This window comes from Rhipicephalus sanguineus, chromosome 4 (assembly GCF_013339695.2).
Source record: "Rhipicephalus sanguineus isolate Rsan-2018 chromosome 4, BIME_Rsan_1.4, whole genome shotgun sequence".
NCBI classification, from domain to species: Eukaryota; Metazoa; Arthropoda; class Arachnida; order Ixodida; family Ixodidae; genus Rhipicephalus; species Rhipicephalus sanguineus.
This window is the reverse complement of record NC_051179.1, coordinates 13242111-13266397: the sequence shown is the minus strand read 5'-3', so window position 1 is coordinate 13266397 and position 24287 is coordinate 13242111. Positions and strand designations below refer to the sequence as shown.

General features: G+C 45.9%; 1 protein-coding gene across 1 annotated transcript; it reads left to right on the top strand.

Annotated features, from left to right (window-relative positions):
- Positions 1 to 24287, top strand: LOC119389429 (chromatin assembly factor 1 subunit A-A). Its single transcript, XM_037656672.2, has 7 exons — positions 1 to 314; positions 3385 to 3494; positions 4024 to 4137; positions 4579 to 4761; positions 8909 to 9266; positions 12933 to 13146; positions 24187 to 24287. The coding sequence occupies exons 1-7, from the start codon at positions 281 to 283 to the stop codon at positions 24260 to 24262; spliced, it is 1089 nt and encodes a 362-aa protein (XP_037512600.1). The 5' UTR covers positions 1 to 280; the 3' UTR covers positions 24263 to 24287.

Here is a 24287-nt window from a genome sequence, read left to right as displayed (position 1 = left end):
TTTTCCCGCCAAATGGAGTTTCCGCGGGAGTAAGCGCGTGTGGTCACTACTGTGTAGTATTGTTATATCAAGGAAGCTTTTTATACTAAACACTATAGAAGTTCCTTTTAGGGTCATTGCAACTTAGCACCTCTCCCTTCGTTCTCCCGACGCGTGCGCAAGAGCGCTGCCAAACTTCAAGGATGTGTGTGTTAACGTAGACGCCGCACTTTGGTGTTGTGCCGCGTAGTTCAGCGTTGGTGCAGTGTTCATTGGTGAAGCCGATCCTGTTTCTGACGCGATGCCTTGCACACCTACCAAGAAAATGAAGCAGTGTGAGTCCCTTGCTTCACGACCTTTCAATTTACGCTAAAAATATGCGTTGCTGGTGCTACTACATCAGCTGTACTACGTGTTACTCTGTGCGTATGTCATTGCAGCGTATGCTGTAAGTTGTTAGCCGCTGTTAAACAGCAATAAAATTCATGGTATAGAAATGTTGCTGGGGCGGCCTGCTGCCAATGCACCGTCATGTCCGAGCACTACATGGACGCAAGTGCAGCTGCAGTCGGAAGCGGGGAAAACATGCAACTACAGCACGCGTTTGCCAGAATATATTTAGGTATTCTGTCTGTTTTAAAAACTTGTACTCAGATAATCATGAAGCAAATGCCGGACCAGTGATTCGGTATTTGCCCGGTCCCGGCTCAACGTAAACGAAATGTCTGCCCATGGGGCAGGCAGCGCTGTGATAAGGACTTTAAATTCCATGTGCAGAATAGTTGCGCCTTGAGTAGGGTCTGTGTTGAAAATATGATTTGCATGAGCGCAAGAGTGCCTGTCAGTCGCATTACATGCCTTTGTGCAACTGACCTTAGCTGAGTCATCAAAAACTTATGCCTAGTCACATCCAGAATGCTTTGTTAATGTTTTAATGTTTACCCCAGTATGCTGCACACATCAGCCTACAGACGTCTTATCACTGAATAGGGTACAGGTTTAATCAAGTTGTTAGCATTGTGTAATGGTAATCCTTGCACACAAGCTGGAGGACGAGGACAAGAACAACTGCAGTAGGGATGTTTTGCTCACTAGATTATGTTAAGTCGCTATACATCAGCAGAATAATCAAATACTCACTCGTAATCACCAATACTGTTGCAGGCTGCTTATTCACTCGGACATTAAAAGTAATATGCTCGCCAACAATATCGCCTCATCCATAACTAGAAAAGCTAGCACCTCCTCCATAGCTGTCCCTCCTGTAGACCTAAAACTTTCCATGTGCAAAAAAAGCGAGTCATTTGCAATACTTGTTGAGCACCAAAACCTATAACAAGCTCCATCTAATTAAAGCACACGGAAATTGACCACCCATTACAAGAACACGATGTACTAAAGGACACAGACGTGGAAGACGAATAAAACAGCTCTTAAGACGGAAGGAGAAGAAGACACAGTGCTGTTTTATTCATCTTCTACAATGCACCAACCAGCCCACTCAAGCACAATGTTCAAGAACACAGATGTGGGGCACACCTGTTGATCAGTTGCGACACTCATTTCTGTGATAAATGCAGCGAGATATTAACTGCCCTACATGGTATTGTAAAGCACTGTGACGTAGGCACCCGAAGGAAAAAGCACTTTTCATTAGCATATTGGCATAATATACCGTTACATCCAGCTTTGTTTCTTGGTCAGGAACCATTGTTCGACACTATAGTCGGATGCAACTTAAGAAAGCAGGAGAGGCTCCGCCCAGATGACCGGAGTGCGGCAGTTGTCTCCGCGACTAAAGAAATAGTCCCACTCATGTACCTGGCAATGTTCTCTGACAGCGAGGTCACTGTGTGGCTTATGACATTGTAGAGCGCACACTCATTGGTGCAAGCTTATGTGCATCTACCTTTCAGGTGGAAATGCCGCTGCCTTCTAAAGCTGTACCCAACTATGGATTAGTTTTTTAAATTTTTTTAATCGGATACACTCGCTGCATGTTATTACTCCAATATACCATCGCACAGCCTCCCCTGAAAGGCTGCTGTTGCGACACTTTCATTCAGTATCGCACCTGTGTCAGGGCCCCTGGTTTCAAGGGCCTGGTTCCAGAGGCATAGTCAGGTGGCCCTTAACGTCACCTTTTATCTCCTGCATCATAACAATCATGTATTGTCAGTCGATCAACCGAATAAAATAAACATGTGAAGCTGTAGTTCTACATGTAAGCTAGCACCACTGCTACTTTTAACCTATCATCTCTCTGTGCTATAGCCTTTCTGACTCCAAGAACATCTCACTGCAGTCATTATCATAACTTTAATAAATATCTGTTGTGTGCATTTATAAAGCCAATTATTTTGGGCCCCTCTACAGCTGGGGTACATACATCCGTCGTAACCCATTGGTTCCTGACATTTTCATTAGGACATAACGGGCCAGTGCTCTTCAGCCACATTTGGCCCTTGCATCAAAACATACCATATCATATGTATTCACTCGCATGTATGTGCACTCACTCACCTGCCTACTAATGGCCATCCATGCTTGCCAGCATACACGCATATTTATAGCCAGCTTCATTCACGTTTACTGCCATCCTCTCATGATCACACTCACATTGGCTTGCTTGCACTCACATACATGCTCTTGGCCATTCATTCACACTCTCCAACAGTCATTCGTTTTCGCATGTTCACTAAGAACCGTTGTCCCTGATCATGTATTATCGTTAGTCGGCACGTGTTCTGTGCTCGCTTCCGTTCATACGTCCATTCGCACTCTTCATCAGTTAGTAATACTCTACCTTACATCTGCCTTTGAAATAAGTGTGGAGTACAAACAAAGTGAGTCTACTCGTGAGTATGCCAAGCCATGCTAGTTATTTTTTCATCATAGAGCAGGTAGCGCAAAAAATACGTAGACACAAGCCAGGAACATAAACACGAGACAAGCGCTAACTTCAAACTGTGAGTTAGCTTTCCTTACAGCCCACCTGGCACCTACGCTTTCTGCATGATAAAAGTCTCTAGTCTGAGCACGCATACCATAATCGCTCGCGTTCAGTTTTTGGCTTTATTTTGACTGCGTTGCCTTTTGCGTGTATCATTTTTGTTGTAAGAGCCGATCAAGATGTTGTGGCGTCCATTGTCCATTGTGGGATAAGATGTACTTTCTTGGGTAACGATGTGGTGTTTTGATCTTTTATGGTTGATAAATAGGCGTGGATTCTGAGAATAAATTTTAGCTTGAAGTTAACGCTCGTCTCGTGTTTATGGTACTGGCTTGTGTCGACATATTTTTCGCACTACCTGCTCTATGATGCTTTATTGCAAAGTCGCCCAGATTTCCATTCTCGTAGTTATTTTTTGTTCACAATAGCACCAAACATTTTCTACTGTGCAGCACGGCTGCCATTCCAAGCTCTTGCGGGAAGCGCCCAGAAGCGCAAGGCTGCTGCTGACCAGGAACCTGTATGCAAGCAGCCACGCCCTGACCAGCCAAACCCTGGACAGGTGCGATCAGCACCCGAGGAAACTTGGAACTTGCACTCTTTCGGATAGATATACACATTGTTGCTTTGAAGCATGTAAACAGAGTTTTCTGCTCTTATTCGGCATGGTGAACAAAAATTATACACTGGAGGGCACTATGGTCGGTCAAAATCTAACTGGCCGTACTCAGCCCAACAAACAAAGATGCCCATGGATTCGTCCTGCTCATACTCCCCGCTAATATTTACTCTTCTAAACAAAAATGTATTCTAGGCATTAGCATTCACCAATTTTTTATTGCCTGGATTGATTATTTTTATTAGACCTTCTCACTCTGCTGTATTATGCATGTTCATACTTGTTACACTTAAAATTCTCCCACCTTTCTTAAAATCGGCTGCCTCGGTTCCTCTTGGCATTAGCTTGAAGAATTATAGTTCTGCAAACATAGTTTAGAGGTTTTCCCGGTTCATTTTCGACAATGCATTGAGCCTCATAATATATGATGTGCAACTACCTTGCCAGAGATTGAATGAAATGTGTTCTGCAGGGGACATTTAGACCATTCGAGTTGAAAGCTGGCATGACCCTGGCACCAGCTGTACCTGTCGATGTTAGACAGCGTTTCGACCACTCGCTGATGGACCGCTTCCTACAGTCACAGGTCAGCTGCAAAAGTCAACAAGCCTTGAGTAGACCACATCGGTTTTTGTTTATGGGCACAGCTGTGGAAGCCGTTATAATGCAGATTATTACTCACTGTTGTACATGGTTACACTACTGAAATGCAGAGTTCTTCACTGTTTCCACAAAATCATCTGTGCAGCACTAGAAAAAAAGAGATCGCCCTTAGGTTCTTTGCCCATGTGGTAATACAGTATCACCAATTTTCCTATACATACTGAAAATATTCACTTGGCTGATATAATAGTGCTTTCATTAAATCTGTCGCTATCTGCTACTCACATTATGTACGTAGCAAGTAATGTATTGTCAAATAAAAATTTTAATCCAGAACGACCAGAAATGAATATGTTTGTAACAAGAAAAGTTTAACAAGCTTTGTCCTATAGCATCAATACGCTGTGACATGCTGTGCTTCCAGTGCTCTGCAGAAGTCCATTTCAACCCTCGAGGAGAACAGTGGCATCGGTATGTTCGTGAACCCCGGTCAGCACCTCGAGCCAAGTTACTGCAATTTTGTGAAAATGTGCGGCCTGCCTACTGGGGAACCTGGCGTCGACGTAGTCGCACAGTCTCGGGGCGCAATCCTTGGGCAAAGGACCAGGTGAGTTTTGGAGAATTTTCACAAGCAGCCAAAGTTATCACATTGGCATTTCTTATGTTGCCATCTTGTTCCGTGTTGCGTTGTCTATTTTTACGTATTTACTCGAATCTAGGCCGCCCTCGACTGCAGGCCGACCCCCGAAATTCGTAATCCCAGGGGAAAAAAAACTTACCTCTAATGCAGGCCGAAAAAAGAAAGAAAACCACGTTTTATCGGCAGAAAACCCAGCATTTTTATTGCAAAAGCGCACATTCCGTAGGCACGTACTACGTAGAACGTTTATTCGTCGTCGGTGTCGTCATCCGCAACATCGCTGTCCTCTTTGTCGCTAAGTTCATCCCAGAGGGCATCGTCCTCGCTTTCGTCCATCGCGTTGGATATGATTCAGGTGAAGGCCAGGGAAGTTGCCTTCGTGAAGGGTGTCACACGAGCCAATTTTAAAGCAAGCAGGGGCTGGGCAACGCGCTTCATGAAACAGTTCGGGTTCAGCCTGAGATGGCGAACCTCCGTGTGTCAGAAGCTGCCCGCTGACTTTGAGGAGAAGCTTGTCAAGTTTCAGCGATACGTGATGGACAAACAGCGGGCAGAGGGCTACCAACTGGGACAAATTGCAAATGCTGACCAGACCCCGGTGCGCTTCGACATGCCAATGGCATACACCGTGAACAAAAAGGGTGCGAAGGAAGTCAAGCTTAGGACGGCAGGCTACGAAAAGCAGCGAACGACGGTAATGCTGTGCTGCACCGCCGATGGATGAAAGCTTCCCCCATACATAATTTTTAAGCGCAAGACTGTACCAGCTGGCGAAAAGTTCCCCAGAAATGTTGTCGTGCGCATTCACGACAAAGGTTGGATGTACAGTGGCTTGATGGAGTGCTGGGTGAAAACGGTTTGGGAACGCCGTCCAGAGGCCGATTTGTGCAAGCAGCACGCTGAACTCGTGCTGCGCTTGCAGGTTTGATGTTTTCTCTGCATGGAGAACAACCTTTCGCTTAAAGGGACACTAAAGAGAAACAATGAACCGGTTTAGATCGATAAATTGTGCTCTGAGAACTCTAATGTCGTTAATTTCGTCATCATAGGTTTATTACTAGAGAGAAAATCAAGTTCAAAGTTTCATTTTAAAATTTCGCGCCGAAATCTCCCCGCGTGACGTCACGGATTTCAAAGTGTATTTATCGTATTTTGGCGCCATTGGCTCAACAGAATTACCCCAAACTTGGTATGCTAAGTCTATGGTCCCCTCAGAGGACAATGTATTTCGTTTTTACCGATTAGGAACTACGTAGTCCCTAGTAGGCGCCGTCAAAACATGTGATGTCATGGCAAATGGTGCGGAAACATCAATGTGGCGTCGCCACCCACATTTTGTTCTTGCGCGTTTTCTCGCTTACTAAGCTCCTTCTCGCAGCAAGCGTGGCGTTTTTGGTATCGTGAAAGAGTACTTTACTAATATAAGAGAAATCGTTTTGCTCTTTAGTGTCCCTTTAAAGGCCACGCTGTAGTGGCACCGCTTGGTTGGTGCCGTCGCTTCTGAAGCACAGTTGGTGCAGGCGTTTCGTGAGCACGTGTTTAAGGCACAACTACACTACCCGATCGCTTCCAGAAAACTGACCAACTCCGCTCTCGCGCCTCTGCCACCTCCGCATCACGCGACAGGAAGTGAGAGGGTGTCAAAGTGCATGGCATTCGCTGGCGCTGTAATCATGTGACCCAATCCACCTTTGCCGCCATGAAATCTCGCCGGCTCGACGACCCTCGCTGCATGAACATGGGACTGCGAGATTTCGGAACAATGGACAGTAAGTACGAAGCAGATGACGCGGTCCGCCTGAGTAGCCATGGGGACCACCACTCTGCCGCTGTGCCTCAGTGACCTCGGATGCGCATGCAGAGCCAGCTGCATACGGTAGCCTGAGATCGGTGCATGGTGAGCCGCCATGCCGCTAGCGCAGCCGGGCCTTTAGGTAGGTGGCGGCTGCGGTCAAATCAGGGTACTCGAATCTAAGCCGACCCCCCCACTTCCGCACATCGTTTTTTCGAAAAAAATATCGGCTTAGATACGAGTAAATACATGTATTGTCTACGCTTCCATATCCAGTTAAGTGCGTAGCTATAGCTGGTGGAAGTGAGATAAGCTTGCAGGGTTGTCTACTTGGCTTAGAAAATCGTTGCTGCTAAGGAATATCCAACTTATACAGTAGAACACCGCTTATATGTTCCTCACTTATACGTTTTCCCACGTGTAGAGTTTCTGGCGTCCGATCCCAGCAAGGATTCTACAGACACCTACCGTAAAATACCGAGCAAGCGCTCCCCTCCCATCTTCCGGGGATCTGAAAAAAGCGCCAATGACCGAGCAAGCCCCCCCCCCCCCTCTGTAGCCACTTTTTTTTCAAGACGAGCATCGCTTGTTAAAAAATAACCACAAGAATGAGTACACTGAATGCGTATCTAATGTTGTTTATGAAATTCCGTTGTCATGTGGCCAGTCGTATATTGGTCAAACCGGTAGCTGCTTCAATGGTTTGACAGTGACGAGGGAGAATAAAAACAGTAAATAAGTAAAGCATTTCATTAGAAACATGGATGGGCATTTTTTATTTTTAGCGGCTCTCCCGCCGCTGTCTTGAATTTCGGTTTGGGACCGAGCAAGCGCCCCCCCTCCAAATTCCAAATCTGGTCGGATGATCCTTCACTGTAGGGGGGGGGGGGGCCTTGCTCGGCATTTTACGGTATGTACAAGAATCCCCTTTTCAGATGTAGTTCCTGCAGTGTTCCTGCCTGATTTATTGTGAACTGTTGCTGTGTTGGATATGCTGAGGGGGTACGTCAGTGATTTGGTGATGTGGGCTGGCACAAGGCCATCCAAGGGCTTGAAAAGGGTCTGGTTCAAGCAGAGGCATGAAAGAAATGCCAGATTTCCATCAATGACTTCTTTGAGCCTTAAACTGATGAATAAATTCTCAGGTAGAGCTGTGTGCAATGCATGTTTTATGATTTACCCACACTTTTTCCCAATCTTAACCACATGCTCGCTTTTTCAAATAGGCAGCACACAAAAGGGCAACAAACACGTACACAAAAAAGACGCAAACACAAGCGCTGTGTTTGCGTCTTTTTTGTGTACGTGTTCGTCGCCCTTTTGTGCGCTGCCTATTCGAAAATCATGGCTCATCAACTAGCCCATCAGTACATTTTAAGCACATGCTCGCATTATACATTTTTCGACTACTGCGTTATTGTTTTTTCATGGCCCCATAAAAAACAGACCAGAGGGTTTCTGCTGTGTACTTATAGATATGGTTTATAGCTCTGTTGTCACCTACCTATTAATGGCCCTGCGGCTTACTCCTATGAACAGCATGTTTCAAAAAATAAAGTGTATATTACGCAGTATTGCTGGTAACTTTTCTTGTTGAATCTCAGCACCTATTAATGATGTCCACTTATAATATAAACAATATAAAAATAAACTTACTGTTGAGAAAAAAACTTCTGTGAAAGGGGGAATGCTGAGGCATTTCTGTTTCCTGTGATGGTCCTTTTCCTGGTAGAATATTATAAATAACCCTTGGTCTCACTGTGAGCCTGCAGCAAGGTTGTCACAGATGTGGTTGGCCCGCATCTTCTTAAATGAACAACAAAAAAACTGCACCATAGGATACATAGCTTTCATTGCTTAATTGACGGCTTCAAAGGGGCTGTGCAAATTGAATGGCTTCATTAAAGAAGTTTATTACCTCACAAATCGACTGCCACAAAAATTTTTTAAATCCGTCATGTATGAGCGGAGTTACTGGGGTTTGTCACATGCTTTAAGCGCTTTCTCTCTCCTTTTGTACCAGCGAGCACACTGAAAGCTGGGTGAGGGGGGGGGGGGTTTGGCTGACTTTGAGAATTAAGTCTAAATTCCAGGCCGCGTGCTGCGCTATAACGTTTGGCTCACATGTTCTCAAGAGCCTCGACTAGCAATCGGCAGCGTTTTTTGACCATGCTCAAAAGGTGTTGCGGGGCCCCTTGAAGCAGCATTATGATTTTGCAGGTTGTGAGTCATGCTTATGCGCTTTGCTGCCAGAGTATTGTGCTATGTCCATGTTGCCAAGCAGCTCTTTCTAATTCGTAAAATGTGTGAAATTTGAAACAGACACTGGACTATGAAGTGGACAGTGAGGCCGAGTGGGACGAGGAACCCGGCGAGAGCTTGTCAGGCAGCGAGCCAGAGAGCGAGCCTGATGATTACGAAGTGGACAATGAAGTCTTCGTGCCACATGGCTACCTGTCTGAAGATGAAGAAGAAGGGGGCGGTCCTTCAGCTGCTGCACTTCAGGTGCGACAACTGGAGCTCCAGGACGAGCTGCGTGAGAGTGGTCCAAAAGGTCCGAGGCTGCAACCATTAGTGGTCAGTGGGCCGGATGTTGGACTTCTGGCACGATTTGCAGCCGTCCGGTTGAAGCCGGGTCCATTACGCCCCAGCTGGCAAGAGGAAAACCTTCCAAACGATGGTAAGTGCTGGGGGCACTGTTTGCAGTTATTTGCTTAAAATCTGGGCAGACTAGAATTTAGAATTTCTGTTGCTAGGAACATCATGGGTACTTTATCTGTTGCACAGAGAGGCCACACAGGCCTCTGGTTGTGTTATGACAAAATTGTTTTTGTTTCCATAGACAAGTGCACCAAGCTAAAATCCAAACAAGCTTGCTGTATAGAATGACAGGTAAATTACTGCTTTTGAAAAATGATATACAGTAGACTCTCAGTAAACGGAAATCTGTTAAACGGAACTGCTGTTTAAACGGAACAACTGCATCTAATATAATTGGTTTCGTTCTTGGATTCTGCACTCCTTTTCATCTCTCAGTAAACGGAACTCCTGTTAAATGGAACACATTTTCCTGGTCCCTTCAGGTTCCGTTTAACGAGAGTCTACTGTAGTTGAATTTCACTATAACGTACGCAGCTGCAATGAAATTTTCGCTATAAGGAAAATTTTTCATTTCCCCATCAGCCACTCGTAGAAAACAATATAAAAAGGACGTCTTCATAACGAATTATTTTTCTGGTTCTTCCCGTTCAACAAAATTTTCACGATCACAACCGCATTGGGGAGGGGCGCTTGCTTGGTATTGTGAAATTCTGATGATAACTCGACAATTTCATGAGGGCTAGTGACTTCCTTTTCAGTGTGGTTGCATCGCAAGACCCTTATTTTCATATCATGCACGCTTTCTGCTATACCACACACGCATCATGATTGCATAATTTTTCACAATTAAGATGGTCAACAGCAGATTGCCCATCCATCATGATGAAGCCAATGGGTTTCGTGTGCATGCGGACCGTGGTAGGATCGCATTTCATCAGCCACCACATTAGGGACATTGCAGAAGTATTGCACTGGCACACTAATGAAACCCCTGCTTGTTGTTTCTACGATTGTGAATGATGACACGATTCCGAAGGCATGTGCACAGTTAACATGCACTGAGTCCTATTGAAACTACATTTTGCAGCAATGTCTGTGGATAAGATTACTGTCGTATGGACGCGATGATGGATGGCAACCACCATGCTTTGATAGTGCACATGCAGCTTATGAGCACCAAGTCACAGTGATACCGTTTGCTACAACCATTGCGGACAAAGCCATTGTTGTGTAGTCTATCTGCTAAGGCACTGGAATTTGATGAAAGCAAGTTATTTTTCACAGCTTGTTTCTGAGTTACCTTTCCTGCCTCACCAGCTGTGGCACGAAAGCAGCAAAAGCAGTCATGTTGCAATTAATTGTTTAATTTCCTGTGGCGTTATTTGTTATGCTTTTAGCTTTCTAAATTTCCACGAAACCAAAAACTAGGGATGGGTGATTATTCGGGCGTTTCGAATATTCGAACGAATATTACACTATTCGAATTCGCTTCGATACGAATTTAGATAATTCGAAATTTCAAAGTATTCGAAATGAACGAATATATGTATACATTTAACCGCTCATAAACCCCTGTAAAGGTGGTTTCACTGCAGCGTTGTGTTGCTGTGCCCTGAAACAACCCTTCCAAAGAAAATCTGCACTGCCGAAGCCACACTTCAAGGTTAAATGTACATAATTTTTAAAGTTTAAAAGCGTTTTATATGGGCTTATATGCGCTAAGTATAGTAATTTTTAAATTGTAACGTCCACTTATAACTTGCACCCTACTGCTATTCAAATTTTGATACTATTCAAGCCTGCTTCCACATCATTTCAAGCCAAAAAAGTGACATTCACTCATACCTAGTTCCAATCCTTAAAAATATTGTGCAAGGGTCATGACAAAAATGGTCATTTTTCTTAATAATATACGGTAATTACTATTCGAACTATTCTATTCGAAATTATTCGACCAAATCACTATTCGCTTCGGATTCGCTTCGAACCTCAAGTTCACTATTCGCCCATCCCTACCAAAAACACATGAAGGCAGTAACTTTCTGCACAGACACATAATCATTAGGGGTGTGCGAATATTCGAAATTTCGAATATTTTTCGAATAGTGTTTGCTATTCGATTCGATTCGCACTGAAATTTTACTATTCGAACTATTCGAACTTCCCAAAGACAAATGCAGTCAACGTCCGGTTGAAAGTGACCCCTTCAAATTTTCAATATGCTTCACCTCATTACACTCTCGTATTGCGGCAAAGCTGCCTTTCAAGCTCCGTTACGGTCGAACTTAGCCAAGAGACAAAGTCCGGTTGGAAGTGGTCCCTAGATTTTCAATATGCTTCACCTCCTCACACCCCCGTATTGCGGCAAAGCTGTCTTTCAAGGTCCGTTACGGTCGAACTTAGCCAAGAGACAGTCAACGTCCGTTTGGAAGTGGTCCCTAGATTTTCAATATGCTTCACCTCATCACACCCCCGTATTGCGGCAAATCTGCCTTTCAAGCTCCGCTACGGTCGCAAATGTATTAACTCAAGAAAACGCTGGTTCCAATATGGAGATGAAAGACGTGGCAGAGTTGGGGGCTCAATTAATGCTGTTTTGGACCTGAAATTTGGGCAGGAAGTCCAAAAAATCGGACGCCGAAGCTTTTTAGCATCCAAAATTTCAGATGTTCTTATATATGGACGTCATTGAGGCAGATTTGGAACTCCGGACTTGAAGGGAGCACACCCTTGTCTGCCACATCAGTTGGGTTTCCACAGAAGTTGAAAGAGAAGGAGAGGCTGAGGAAATGGCATCTCTGCCTATCACGTGTAAAGTGTTGTCGGCAACACTTTGGTTGCACCAAATCATGTACATAAATACAATTCGGCCTCTACATTGCCTCATTCTTGATAAGAAAGACAACTATGAAATATGATCCCACCAGCGCTTCATCAACCTAGCAAAAAGAAACACTTTCATGTTGCTATCTCACAAGAACATACTTAGGGATTCTCTGCAACTTTTTCTGTAATATCACTTCGAATTATTCGAAAAATGTTTGAGAAATATTCGAAAATTATTCGAAATTATTCGATTCGATTCGCACTCAATCTTTATTATTCGAATTCGCTTCGCACCCAAAATTTTGCTATTCGCACAGCTCTAATAATCATTGCATATTGCTGCACTTATGACGTAATATCGTATCAAAAAAGCTCAGTTTACAAAGCAAACAAGCTGCTTGATGCCAGGACAAAGCTTTGACTAATCTAGACACTGTCCATCATCATATGTCGTACTGATGTTTAAAGTTTCTGCAATCTCTAATTAACTGGTCACGGCTCAATCGTTTATACAAATATGTTAAGTTTGCTGATTCTTCCCGTACTTGTAGCTCTCACCAACTAAATCTTAAAAATAATTAATTGAGGTGAAGGTAATTTGTACATTTAACCTTGAAGTGGGGCTTCACAGCAGTGCGGATTTCTTTTGGATGGCTGCTTTCACGGCATAGCACCCCTACGCTGCAGTGAAAACGCCTTTACAGGGCGGTTATGTCGTGCTCAGATATACATAGATTTGTTCATTTTGAATACTTCGAAATTTCGAATAGTCGAAATTCGTGTCGAAGCGCCCGAATATTCGGCCATCCCTAACCTGCAGCTCTCGTACACACTAGCACTGCAGTTCTCTTGAGTACACTTTTTGTAGGGAACTGTATGGTCTTTGAAGCTGTTCCTCAAAGCATCTGTCGACATGTAGCCCTACAGCTGCTGGCTCGGCTGGTGCATGGACGTGCCTGCTGCAGCCAAGGGGAGCTGGTGCGTCAGTTCCAGTCCAAGTGGGAGGGTGCCCCCGTGCCACGTCGGCAACTGCTCGATGCCCTGCAAGCCTTGGGGCCCGAGCGCCCCCGGGGAGGAAACTGCTGGCGTCTGCCTGCTCCATCCTTGTTGCGACTTGGCATGCCACTCTCACGGTCAGTACGAGAGAAGGGGAATTGCTAGAGGGGCTCGTTTCTTTGTTAGATGCAACCAACGAAACCAACAGATAACTCAGCCAAGGAAAGCATAGGGGCATTATTTGTCGTTGTTGTCTTTTTTTTTTTTAACTGCGTCTAAGGATTATGACCTAAACTCGATTTACTCGTATTTACTCGATATACCACGATTGTAACGCGAGGGGCGACTTTTCAGTGCGGGAAAAAAAAAAAAAGAACACGAATGTAACGCGAGTAAAGCGGGAGGAAAAAAGTACCTTTATTTGCTGCACATGGTAGTGGCAAAGACATCCCAGTTTCTAAATATAAAGTGAGTTTTGTTCATTCGTCGCTTTCATCGCCATCATCGCCGGTGGTCGAGCCCTCTTTGTCACTTTCTTCCTCCCAGATGAGGTCATCCTCTGTGCCATCCATATAGTTCGATATACAGCACTTTTTAAACGCGCGAACTATCATGTCGTGCGGCAGGCCGTACCAAGCGGCGGACACCCACTCGGCAATCTTCGCGGCACTAGGTCGCTTTATCCTATCCGTAGGTGTCAAAGCCCAATCTTCTCGCATCCATTCTCCGTACAGCTGCCGCATTCTATTTAAGGGGGGACGCGGCTTTCGTATCGCGAAAAATGGCAAAAAAATCGATTTTTTGAAAATCACATTTTCAGTTTCTGTAGCCCTTTTTATAGCCGATTCCAAAATATCTTCACCGAAAACCGCGTAGAAGTGCTATAAAAAAATTGTTGCGCCTGCCGAGGTGGCGAAAATTATTGGGGAAATCGCGAAAAAACACTGATTTTCAAAAAATCATAGCTCCGCAACGACGCCACCGGGCGCCGATATCTTGGGCTCATCGGAAAGCGCATTTCTCCGTCTTCAAATTCCCCGCCGCAGCTGGCTCCTCCCTTCGAAAACAAGCACACAAAAAGCAAATGTTCGAAGGTCGTTTCGAGCCCTCCGATTGGCCGCGTCCGCCATGTTGCCCCAGCGCGCCTCGCCATTGGTCCGATGCTCGCTCCGGGAGATCGTCGTCTGCAGTTCGTGCGTCTTCAGCTCACGGCTGTAGAAAGTCGCGCTACTTCGTGGCGTATTCGCAATCGCTCTGTGTTCACGGCTCGACGATAACTTTGAACAAGAACTACGTTTTAGTTTGGAGCTACTAGCGGAAGCTCGGTGGGATTACGATGGCGCGCCGCACTAGTAGCGAACATCGCAAACGCGTGTCTCGGACCGACTCTCTAGCGTTGACTCGTCGTATCCGTGGTTGGAGGTTCTGCTTATGCGCACTTTGTACATCGTGACGAAGATGATCGCAGGATGATTCTTTGTACTCGCGACCACGCATTACGTACTTTGAAACATCGGGCACCCCGGCCGGCGCGTTTACTGCTCGGAGTCGTCACTAGGCCTAACTCCGCTCACGGCATCGGCACGCTAGACGAACCTCGAACTTTGCGGGCCAGAACAACACGTTAGCGGACTCGCGGCAGTGTGCTTCTTCGCAAGGAACGAAGCGCTTCCCCCGCCGGCTCCTCGGTACAGCGGATGGTCATTTTACGCATCGGCAGCGGACCATACGGCCAAGCTCGTCGCGCAGCGGGCGCGCGTCGGTGTCCCGAAATGCGAGGCCAAACACGTTGCGCGCATATTTTTCGTCGCCGCACCTAGGCATATTGCGCATAGTCACCGAATGCCGCCACCCAGCACATCACGTGCCGACTTCCCGAACTATGCGGCCGAGCACTTAGAGGTGAAATAAAGCACTGGTGATGCAATTTAGGCGCGCTTGGGGTCGTGCTTGGTATCGCCGTAAGCGCTCATGAATAATCTGAAAAAATAAAAGCCTCGCTGAAAACCATGCCCGCGACCGGGTGAATGATGAAGCGCATCGCAGGCGAGGTTTACAAATTAGCTTGACGACTGAAACAGGGAGATGAATTCATATCTGCCCAGTTCGCGTCTTTAAACTGCTAAGGAATTCCTATTCCACCAATGTCTTGGCCATAACTGCCTGTTATTTAGGAGGAAAGGATAGGTTGTCATGATGAGAGCCACTCTTAGTATCCTATAAAAATGATTCAACGATCAATTGCAATCAAGACTGTTAATTATGTTAATGAGAGCATGAATACAAGAAAGCTGGCAAATCATCATAGTACATGACCTACTTGCATTACAATATCTTGTTTTTTGTCATGTCTATTACACCACTTCATAACTTCGTTTAAAATTCATGCTACATGTTCTTTGTATATCAGAAAAGGATTTTAAGAAAAAAGAAAGAAAACAAAGGCACAACAGATCAAAGGCCACATGTGCAGGAGGTCCAACCTTATAAAACACATTAAAGATCACAATCATCTTGTGTTTTAGAGAAGCAAGGCACCTCAAACTAAAGACAGGGCACTCAAGAAACTGCACATTACGAAGGACTCAAAAGATTACGACCCCAGTGCCTTTTGATGAAGTAATATCGTTGGTACAACTTTAAAAGCCGTTTTCTCAAAACGACTTTTCTTGCTTCCTGCTTCGCTTGTTCCGCTGATTTCTCACTGACCGCTGGGTCTATTTCAGTTCCGTTTTTTGTTCTATATTCCTTGAAGCACAGTTCAGGGTGTGACATTCTTGCTTTTTAGTATGGCCTTTTGATAATTAGCTATTTGACGAGTTGCACAAAGCCTCGGTGCCTGTTGCACAGTCACCTCATGAAAAATGAAAACTAAAAAAAATTTTGTTGCAAATAAAAAAATCTAAGAATGTCATGCCCGCAATCAGACATCTTAGAATGCATAGCACTTTGAATGAGTTTCCTATCGCATTTTTTAAGCGAGTCAGACTCTGAACAAGAGCAGAAGGTGAAATATATTGTACATCAAAAAGTTGTAAAGATATATCCATGAAATTTCTACAGTAGCATTAAAGAAACATTTCAAATAAGTGTGCCAATTTTTATCAAAATCCATGAAGAAATAAGAAAGTTGGTACCGAAAGCCACGTCCCCCCTTAAGGGGGGACGTGGCTTTGGAAAACCAACTTTCTTATAACTTAACAGATGTTGATGAAAATTGGTACAAATATTCAGCATGTCTCCCTGCTGCTTCTAAAAAAGTTTCAGAGTGATATCCTCAGAACTTTTTATTCAATTAAATTTTTACTTCTTGCATTTTCTTGCACTTTGCGCAATGCCTGGAGAGTTTAAAAAAAGGACTAGAAGGCTAGGTGAATATTTGTTGCATAGCTAAATGCACGCTGAGTGTCATGACATTCTTGCTTTATTTTTTTTGCAACACAATATTCTTGCATTGCGATTCTTTCTGACACCTTCAAATCGGGCACACTCTTGGGATGAACGAGTAGTCACTTCGTAAAATTACAAAGCGTCAAAGTGAGAAAGAAAGAATGTCACGACATGCATTGTAGTCTAAGAAACATGACAAAAGAAACGGAGTCAAAATAGGCCAAACGGTTAGGAAGAAAATGGCTGCGCAAACTTGGCAGGCAGGCAAAAAGGCACTTTTGAGAAAACGGCTCTCGAAGTTTCACCTTGCGTCCAGTGATCTGGAATGCACCAGGATCATAGTTTTTGGTGTTCTTAGTGATGTGAGGTCTCTTGAGCATTTGGTGCTTGCTTTGGTGCACTTTTGATGCCTTTTTTTCCCGTGTGGCATCCTTCTCTGCAGCTCATTGAATGGAGTGCTTTCGAGGCTTCGGGCCAAGTGATGCACAAAACTCTCTATAAGCACGGAGAGTGCCAGTATTATACTTGCAGACTGCCTCATTGACAGCTGTTTCGGCGGCAATCAGTGAAGCGTTTAGCTCTTCTGGTAGAATTGACCAAACTACCGAATGAAGACTCTCGGCCGCATTTTGATTTTTTTTTGGCAACAGCCGAGCAACTGAGGGTGGTCAGGTTTTAGTAGACTAGCAGCAATGCAGTGCTGCCAATTTATACGTGTGCGGTGGTGGAGCCTTGCCTTCAGCTTCTGCAGCACGGTACTTGCACCAGCTCAGGGACCCAAGTGGGCAGAATTCATGGCGTGGCTCCTCATCTCTCGAGGTGACATGATGGAACGTTGCCATTATGGCCTTTTGCATGTCATGAATCTCAACGTTGTCACGGATAGCCATACCATAACCAGTCAGTCTTAAATTAATCAGGTCTTGAGTCAGGCCGGCCCATCCTCCAAGTGGTTGATCTTTTTTGCTTCTTGATACAGGTGTTGGCAGAGCTGTACCCATCCTCTTTTTGACATGATTTATACAGTCTTCTTTAGCCAATGGAATAAATCCGTACGTTCTTTCTGCAGAAAGAGTCAGGGAAGTATCACTGTCTCCATCAAACATTGGATGTGTGTCGGAGGTCATTCTTTCCAGTGAGCTTCTGAATAAAATTAAGGTGGGGGTCGTGGCATTCAGTACCAACTTTCTTATTCCTTCGTAGGTTTTCATGAAAATTGGCACACTTATTGCAAACATTTCTGGGATGAAATATATGAGCAGTTTATTCAATAACGCGAGTTGGTCAGATATAAATTCAACTCCCTGCTTCACACACGCCACGCTCATTTGCAAACCTCGCCTGTGATGCGTTTCGTCATCCACTCGGTCGCGGAAACGGTAATTTGCGAGGCTTTCGTTATTTTAGAAGATTCATCAGAGCTAGCGGCGATACCAAGCACGAATCCAAGCGTGCCTAAATTGCATCACCAGCGCTTTCTTTCATGCCGATGTACTCGGCCGCGGGGTCCGGGAAGTCGCGCACTATATGCTGGCTGGCGGCATTCGGCGACAATACGCAGTGCTCAGCCGCGGCGACGAAAAATCGGCGCGCGTAACGTACTTGGTCTCTCATCTTGCGGCGCCGACGCGGGAAATTGCTAGCCGCTGCTCGGAGCGGTCAATGCGCGACGAGCTTGACCGGGAGTCCGCTGCCGATGCGTAAAGTGCCCATCCGCACTTTCGAGTAGCAAGCAGACGATGCGATTTGTTGCTTGCGACGAAGCACAGTGCGGCTTGTCCGCTAGCGCGATGTCCGTGCCCGCAAAGTTCGGATTCGTCTCGTAAACCAGCGCCGTAAGCGGAGTTAGGCCTAGCCACGACTCCGAGCAGCAAGCTCGGTCGCGGTGTGCGTGGCCGCGGTGCCCGATGTTTCAAAGCACGTCATGTTCGATCGCGAGTACAAAGAGTAGTCCCGCGAAGTTCTTCGTCACGGAGGACGAAGCGCTGACAAGCTGAACTACCCGAGACGCGCATCTGCGATGTTCGCGACGAGCGCGGCACGCTACCGTCTATCGTACACTGACGACGGCGCTTCCGCTTGCAGCTGTCAAACTACAGGGTAATCATATTCTAAATTATCGTCGACCCGTGTACACAGAACGAGAGCGGACGCGTCACTAAGTAGCGTGATTTTCGACAGTCGTAACATCAGGTAACATCGCGACGCGTAAGCAGCAGACGACTGTCCTCTCGAAGCGAGCATCGGACCAATGGCGAGGCGTTCTGGAGCAACATGGCGGACGCGGCCAATCGGAGGCCTCGAAACGACCTTCAGAGATTTGCTTTTTGTGCGCTTGTTTTTAAAGGGAGGTGCCAGCTGAGGCGGGGAATTTGAAAAGGAAGAAATGCCCTTTACGGCGAGCTCAAAATGGCGGCGCCCGGTTGTACCGTTGCGGAGCAAGAAATTTTTGAAAAGCACTGTTTTTTTGCGATCTCCACAATAATTTTCGACACCTCAGCCCGCGCAACTAATTTTTTAAAGCACTTCTAGGTGGTTTTCAGTGAAGATATTTTGGAATCAGATAGAAAAAGGGCTACAGAAACCGAAAATGTGATTTTCAAAAAATCGATTTTTTTGCGATTTTGCGCGATACGAAAGCCGCGTCCCCCCTTAAGTGGTTTGTTCAGGCAGACGTCTAATGGCTGCAGCACGGACGTCATACCTCCGGGAATAACAGCGAGCTGCGTCTGAGTTTCCCGCATCAGCTTCTTCACTTCCGGCGTCAGGTGACCGCGAAATTAGGATGGAGGCGGGGTGGAGGAGCGCACCTGGCCGTCGGCACCACAGTCTTGACCCAGTCAAGCATAAGCGGAGTGTCCATCCAAACTTTTTCTTGGCAGCGGACAATCACATCCCTGGGGAACAGCTCCTTCGGGATGGTTTTGCGCCGGAAAATGATGTATGGCGGCAACTTGCGCCCATCCGCCAAGCAGGCTAGCATCACGGTTAGCCGCGTCTTCTCGTTGCCTGTTGTCCTTATGCGAACTTGGGGGGCGCCTGTTTCGCTGACAGTCCTTGACATAGGCATGTCCAAGAAAACGGGAGTCTGGTCCGCGTTGCCAATGTGCCCCAACGGCATTTGCGACGAGCGCGCAGGTCGAGCACATAGCGCTGAAACTCCACTAGCTTCGCTTCGCAATCTGCTGGTAGCTTCTGCCTTATCGACGTTGTTCGCCGGAGGGAAAATCCATTTCTTCGCATTAACTTTTGTGCCCATCCACGTGAAGCCTTAAAGTTCTCCCGCGGGATCCCCATCTCTCGAGCTACGTCTCGGGCTTTCCACTGAATCAGCTCAACGTTGACCCCCAATAGGCGATTTCGCTGCTCAATCACAAACTCCGCCATTTTTTTTTTTTTTCGAGTTCTGTGTGACGGCCACAACGAGGTCCACGGAAGCCTTTTCAGCCGGGCTCACTCTTGAAGAGCGCTTCACGCCGGAGCCTTCACCCACGGATAGTAGATTCCGCCACATCTAGCCGTCGAGTCGCGGCTGAGTTCCCGATTTCCTCAGCCATCAGTATTGCACTTCTCTTAAAGCGGGCATCATACTGAACTCGTCGCGCTGCCATTTGCTCGAGCCGAAGTCGCGGAAGCACAAAGGAAATGAACCGCCCGCAAAACACGTCGCGAACAATAGGATTGGATTGGATTTGATTCGATGTTGCCAGCGTGCATACGTTGCCAGCACAAGGTTGAAAGATCGCTAGGTTTGTCGTAGCCATTTTAAGGAAACAGTGGGGCGGCACCGCCAAGGCACGATTTGAGGTGCTTCGATTATAACGCGTACCCCCAAATCACTTCAGAGAGATTTTGAAAAAAACTCGCGTTACATTCGAGTAAATACGGTAAAGTGGATGAAACACTAGCCTTTCCGTCGGTGGGATCGGAACCCACAACCTTCGAATTACACGTAATTCAAATTTCGTGGTGTCTGGTAATAGTAGTGTGTAGCACTAGGAGTGTTTTGTGCATGTCTTTTCCTATTTTGGTCTTGTATTTCTATAGTTTTGTCCAAAGACAGTTGATTAGATTTTAAAGGCTACACTTTTGCTGACGGAAACTGGAAACATGTCATGGTTGTTGCACCCACCGCTACGTCCAGCTACTGCCATAAGTCTGGCCAAGCTGCATGAATATTCAACATGGCCACCAGGGCCAGCTTGCAGTGCGAGTTCGCAACATATCATACGGGAACAAGTTTCACGTTTGCAATGTAACAGCAGAGTCCACAATGCATTGGATTCTATGGGAGCTATGCTGTGATTAGCCAAAAACGATGTAACAACCTGGAAGACATAGCACTGAGAAGCATAATAGCGGGGTACTATACGTTGCACCAGCTAAAGTTACTTTGAACGGACTAAGTAAGAAAAATAGGTTGAATATACTTTTTATTGTGAACTTGAGGGCACTTGTTTATGTGGAAAAGTTTTAGGGCATCACGATTTTGGCATACCCACTTTCTAGAAATTCTAAATATTGCATACAGTTTGAAAAATTCGTCATCATACTTCAAGACCGTGTTCCTGGCAATATCGAAATTGGGTGCAATGGGAGCAAAGGAAAGGCGGCCACTTTGTTGCATCAGACAGAAATGTGCCAAAGTGACATAGTTTGAAACATGAATGAAGGCATGTAGCAGCACAATCGGGTCAAGGAAAACTGCAAGTCGTTTGATTTGCACAAGTGGATCGCTTATTTTTACGTGTCATGTGTGATGGGAAAATAAAATATGGCATACAGTATAACCTCGTTACAACAGACCTGCTTATAACAGACATTCGAATACTACAGACCAATTCGTGATGTTATGCTAACCTCCCTATCTGTTCTATTGATTGAGCTTTGTTTACAACGGACATTTGGATATAACTGACTAAAATGTGAGGCCAGCAAGGTGGTCAGGACCCCTTTACAATGGACTTTTCTACCATGGACATTCCAAAGTCAATAACTTCCGACTTGAAACATCGCTTGGCGTACTTTCGGGACGAGAACAGCGTGCTGGATATCGACATACCATGTCTCCTAGCGTGACGTTCTTGCCCGCAAAGTTCGGATTCTTCTCGTACGTGGGTGCCCTGAGCGTAGTTAGGCCCAGCTACGACTTCAAGCAGAAAGCTCAGCTGCTATGTTCGTGGTCACAATGCTCGATGTTTCAAAGTACGTCATGCTCGATCGCGGGTACAAAGAGTTGTCTCTGGATGGTCTTCGTCACAAGGTCCGAAGTGGTGATGGGCAGTACCTCTAACCGTGGGTCCGATGAGTCAACGCTACAGTCGGTTACAGTCGGTCCAAAATGCGTGTCTGCGATGTTCGTGACGAGTGCGGCGCGGTATCGTAATCTGACGATTGAGCTTCTGCTTGAAGATACCAAAGCAAACGTAATGACAGTGAACTGCCGATTTTTCGGACGCCCGATTTTCTGGACATGCTTGAAAATTCGCTTTCGCGGCACTGTCACCAGCCCCATAGACGTCCATGTATAAGAACGTCCGAAATTTCGGATGCTGAAACTCTTCGGCATCTGATTTTTCGGACTTTCTGCCCGTATTGCAGATCCGAAAGGCATTAATTGGAGCCCCCACCTCTGCCGCGTCTATCATCTCGTAGGTTCGAACCAGCGCTTTCGCGAGTCGATCTGTTTGCGACAGTACCAGAGTCCAAAAGTCATCTTCGCCGCAATGCCGAAGTGCTGTGGGGTGAAGCAGACCAGAAATTCACAGGGGCCGCCATCACGGCGCCATGCGGCGATGTCCTTACGGATAAGCAGCGGAAATGCACGGAGGCGTGATGGCGGCAGGTGGCAAACATGCCACTACGGCTTAATTGCTGACAACCCTTACGATAAGCATCTTCAGTTAGCTGCTCAGTAGTGCATGTGGCCTAGTGCAGTTGCATGCGTACTGCACGCATTTAGTAGGTGAGAACCCAAACTCGCCGCACCGCCATTCGTGCTGCCGCTTTGTGCGAGACCGCTAAGTGCTCCGCACAGACGCGTCATCACAAATGCATATGGTACACCCACAGTACAGTGACGGCGTCAGCTTAGTTGGCGATGTGCTGCACACAACTAGAAATGATCAGCTTCACACGGCAGCAAATGCTGCGTATCGGTGGAGATTCAGCGATGCATGTGTGCATCGTTTACGCCTGCACACGCATTGGGGAAAGCCGAACAAGTCATCGCTCTTCCGCCAAAGTCTTTGTGTTCCACGTCATCGTTTCCAAACGTTCCATGCGAGTGAGCTGCAATTTATTCCACACTTTGCTGGTATCTGCGACGCTCATCACGAGACGCAAATTTGCAAGTGGCAGTTGGCACACAGTTAAGCGGGGTTCGCGGCAGGTACCGAATGTATTTGCGAGAGCCTGGGCACACACCAAAATGCCTGATAAGTGTACTGGGAGGCGTTAAAGCTATTTTGTACGTAGATGTGGCGATTTGACCACTTGAGCGGAATAAAAAAGCATGAATTCGTTTTTTTTTTTCGGACGATTTCGCGGTCCCTAGGGAGTCCGAAAAATCGGACATTGACTGTATATCCTAAATTATCGTCGACCCGTGAACACAGAACTCGTTACTAAGTAATGCACGATTTTCAACAACCGTGACCTCACGACGCACAAGCAGCAAACGACGCTCTCCCAGAGCGAGCATCAGTCCAATGGAGAGATGTGCTGGAGCAACATGGCAGAAGCAGCCAATCGGAGGCCTCAAAATGAACGTCAAACATTTATTTTTTGTACGCTTGTTTCTGAATGGAGGAGCTAGCTGAAGCGGGGAATTTGAATGCTCTTTCCTACGAGCCCAGAATAGCGGTGCCCGGTTGTGCCATTGCGGAGCTATAACTTTTGAAAAATGCAGGGTTTTTTTTTTTTGCAATTTCTGCATTAATTTTTGCCATCTCGGCAAACGCAACAGATTTTTTACAGCACTTCTATGTAGTTTTCAATGAAGATATTTTGGAATTAAATAGAAAAATGGCTACAGAAACTGAAAATGTGACTTTCAGAAATTTTTTTTTTTTTTTTTTTTGCTTTTTTCCGTCGTAAGAAAGTCGCATCCCCCATTAAGGATAAATCCGTTCTTTGACAGCGTTGGTGACTCATAATTCTCTCCGGTTATAACAAACCCATTCAGCGCTTACACAAAAGTCTGTTGTAACAGTACTTGGATTTTACATACTCCCTTTACAAGAGACCAAAATCCTCTTCACTATAAAGCTCTGATGTAATGAGGTTATGCTGTATTACCGTAACTTGCATAATCATCTTTTACCCATTCATAATTTGTTGTTTGGTCCAATCTTTGTGCGCATTTTATTACCAGAGTTAAGGGGCCACTGCTGCTTGTGGCCACAGCAGCTGCAGGAAAAAAGAAATCACTCCACGTTTTAGCCCACATAATGAATGCATCCTCCAGCTTTCCGTAAATTTTCCTGTAAAAGTAATGTGTTCATTGGACAGCACCAGCGTGTACATGTGACAGACTCATGAAGTTCTACCCAGCTAGATGTTACACTGGTGTTAAAGTGCTCATGAGGATGTAAAAAAAATGTATTATTATTGACCATGAGCACCTGTGCAGTAAGCATCATCATGAATTACCATCTCAGAGTTGTGCACCCCCCCCCTCCCTTCCTCATGAAAAAAAGCTGGTCCACACCTGTGTGCATGTGTACTTTGCGTGTGGCCGAGTGATATGATGCAAGTGTAAATATTGGCAATGGTCAACCTTGCAGGCCGGCAGGTCCCTTGGATCGTCTTTGGAGCCGAGAGACTGGGAGTCAAGCCACAGCTGTCGAATCACGGCAGTGACGATCGCCACTCAGTTGCTGCACAA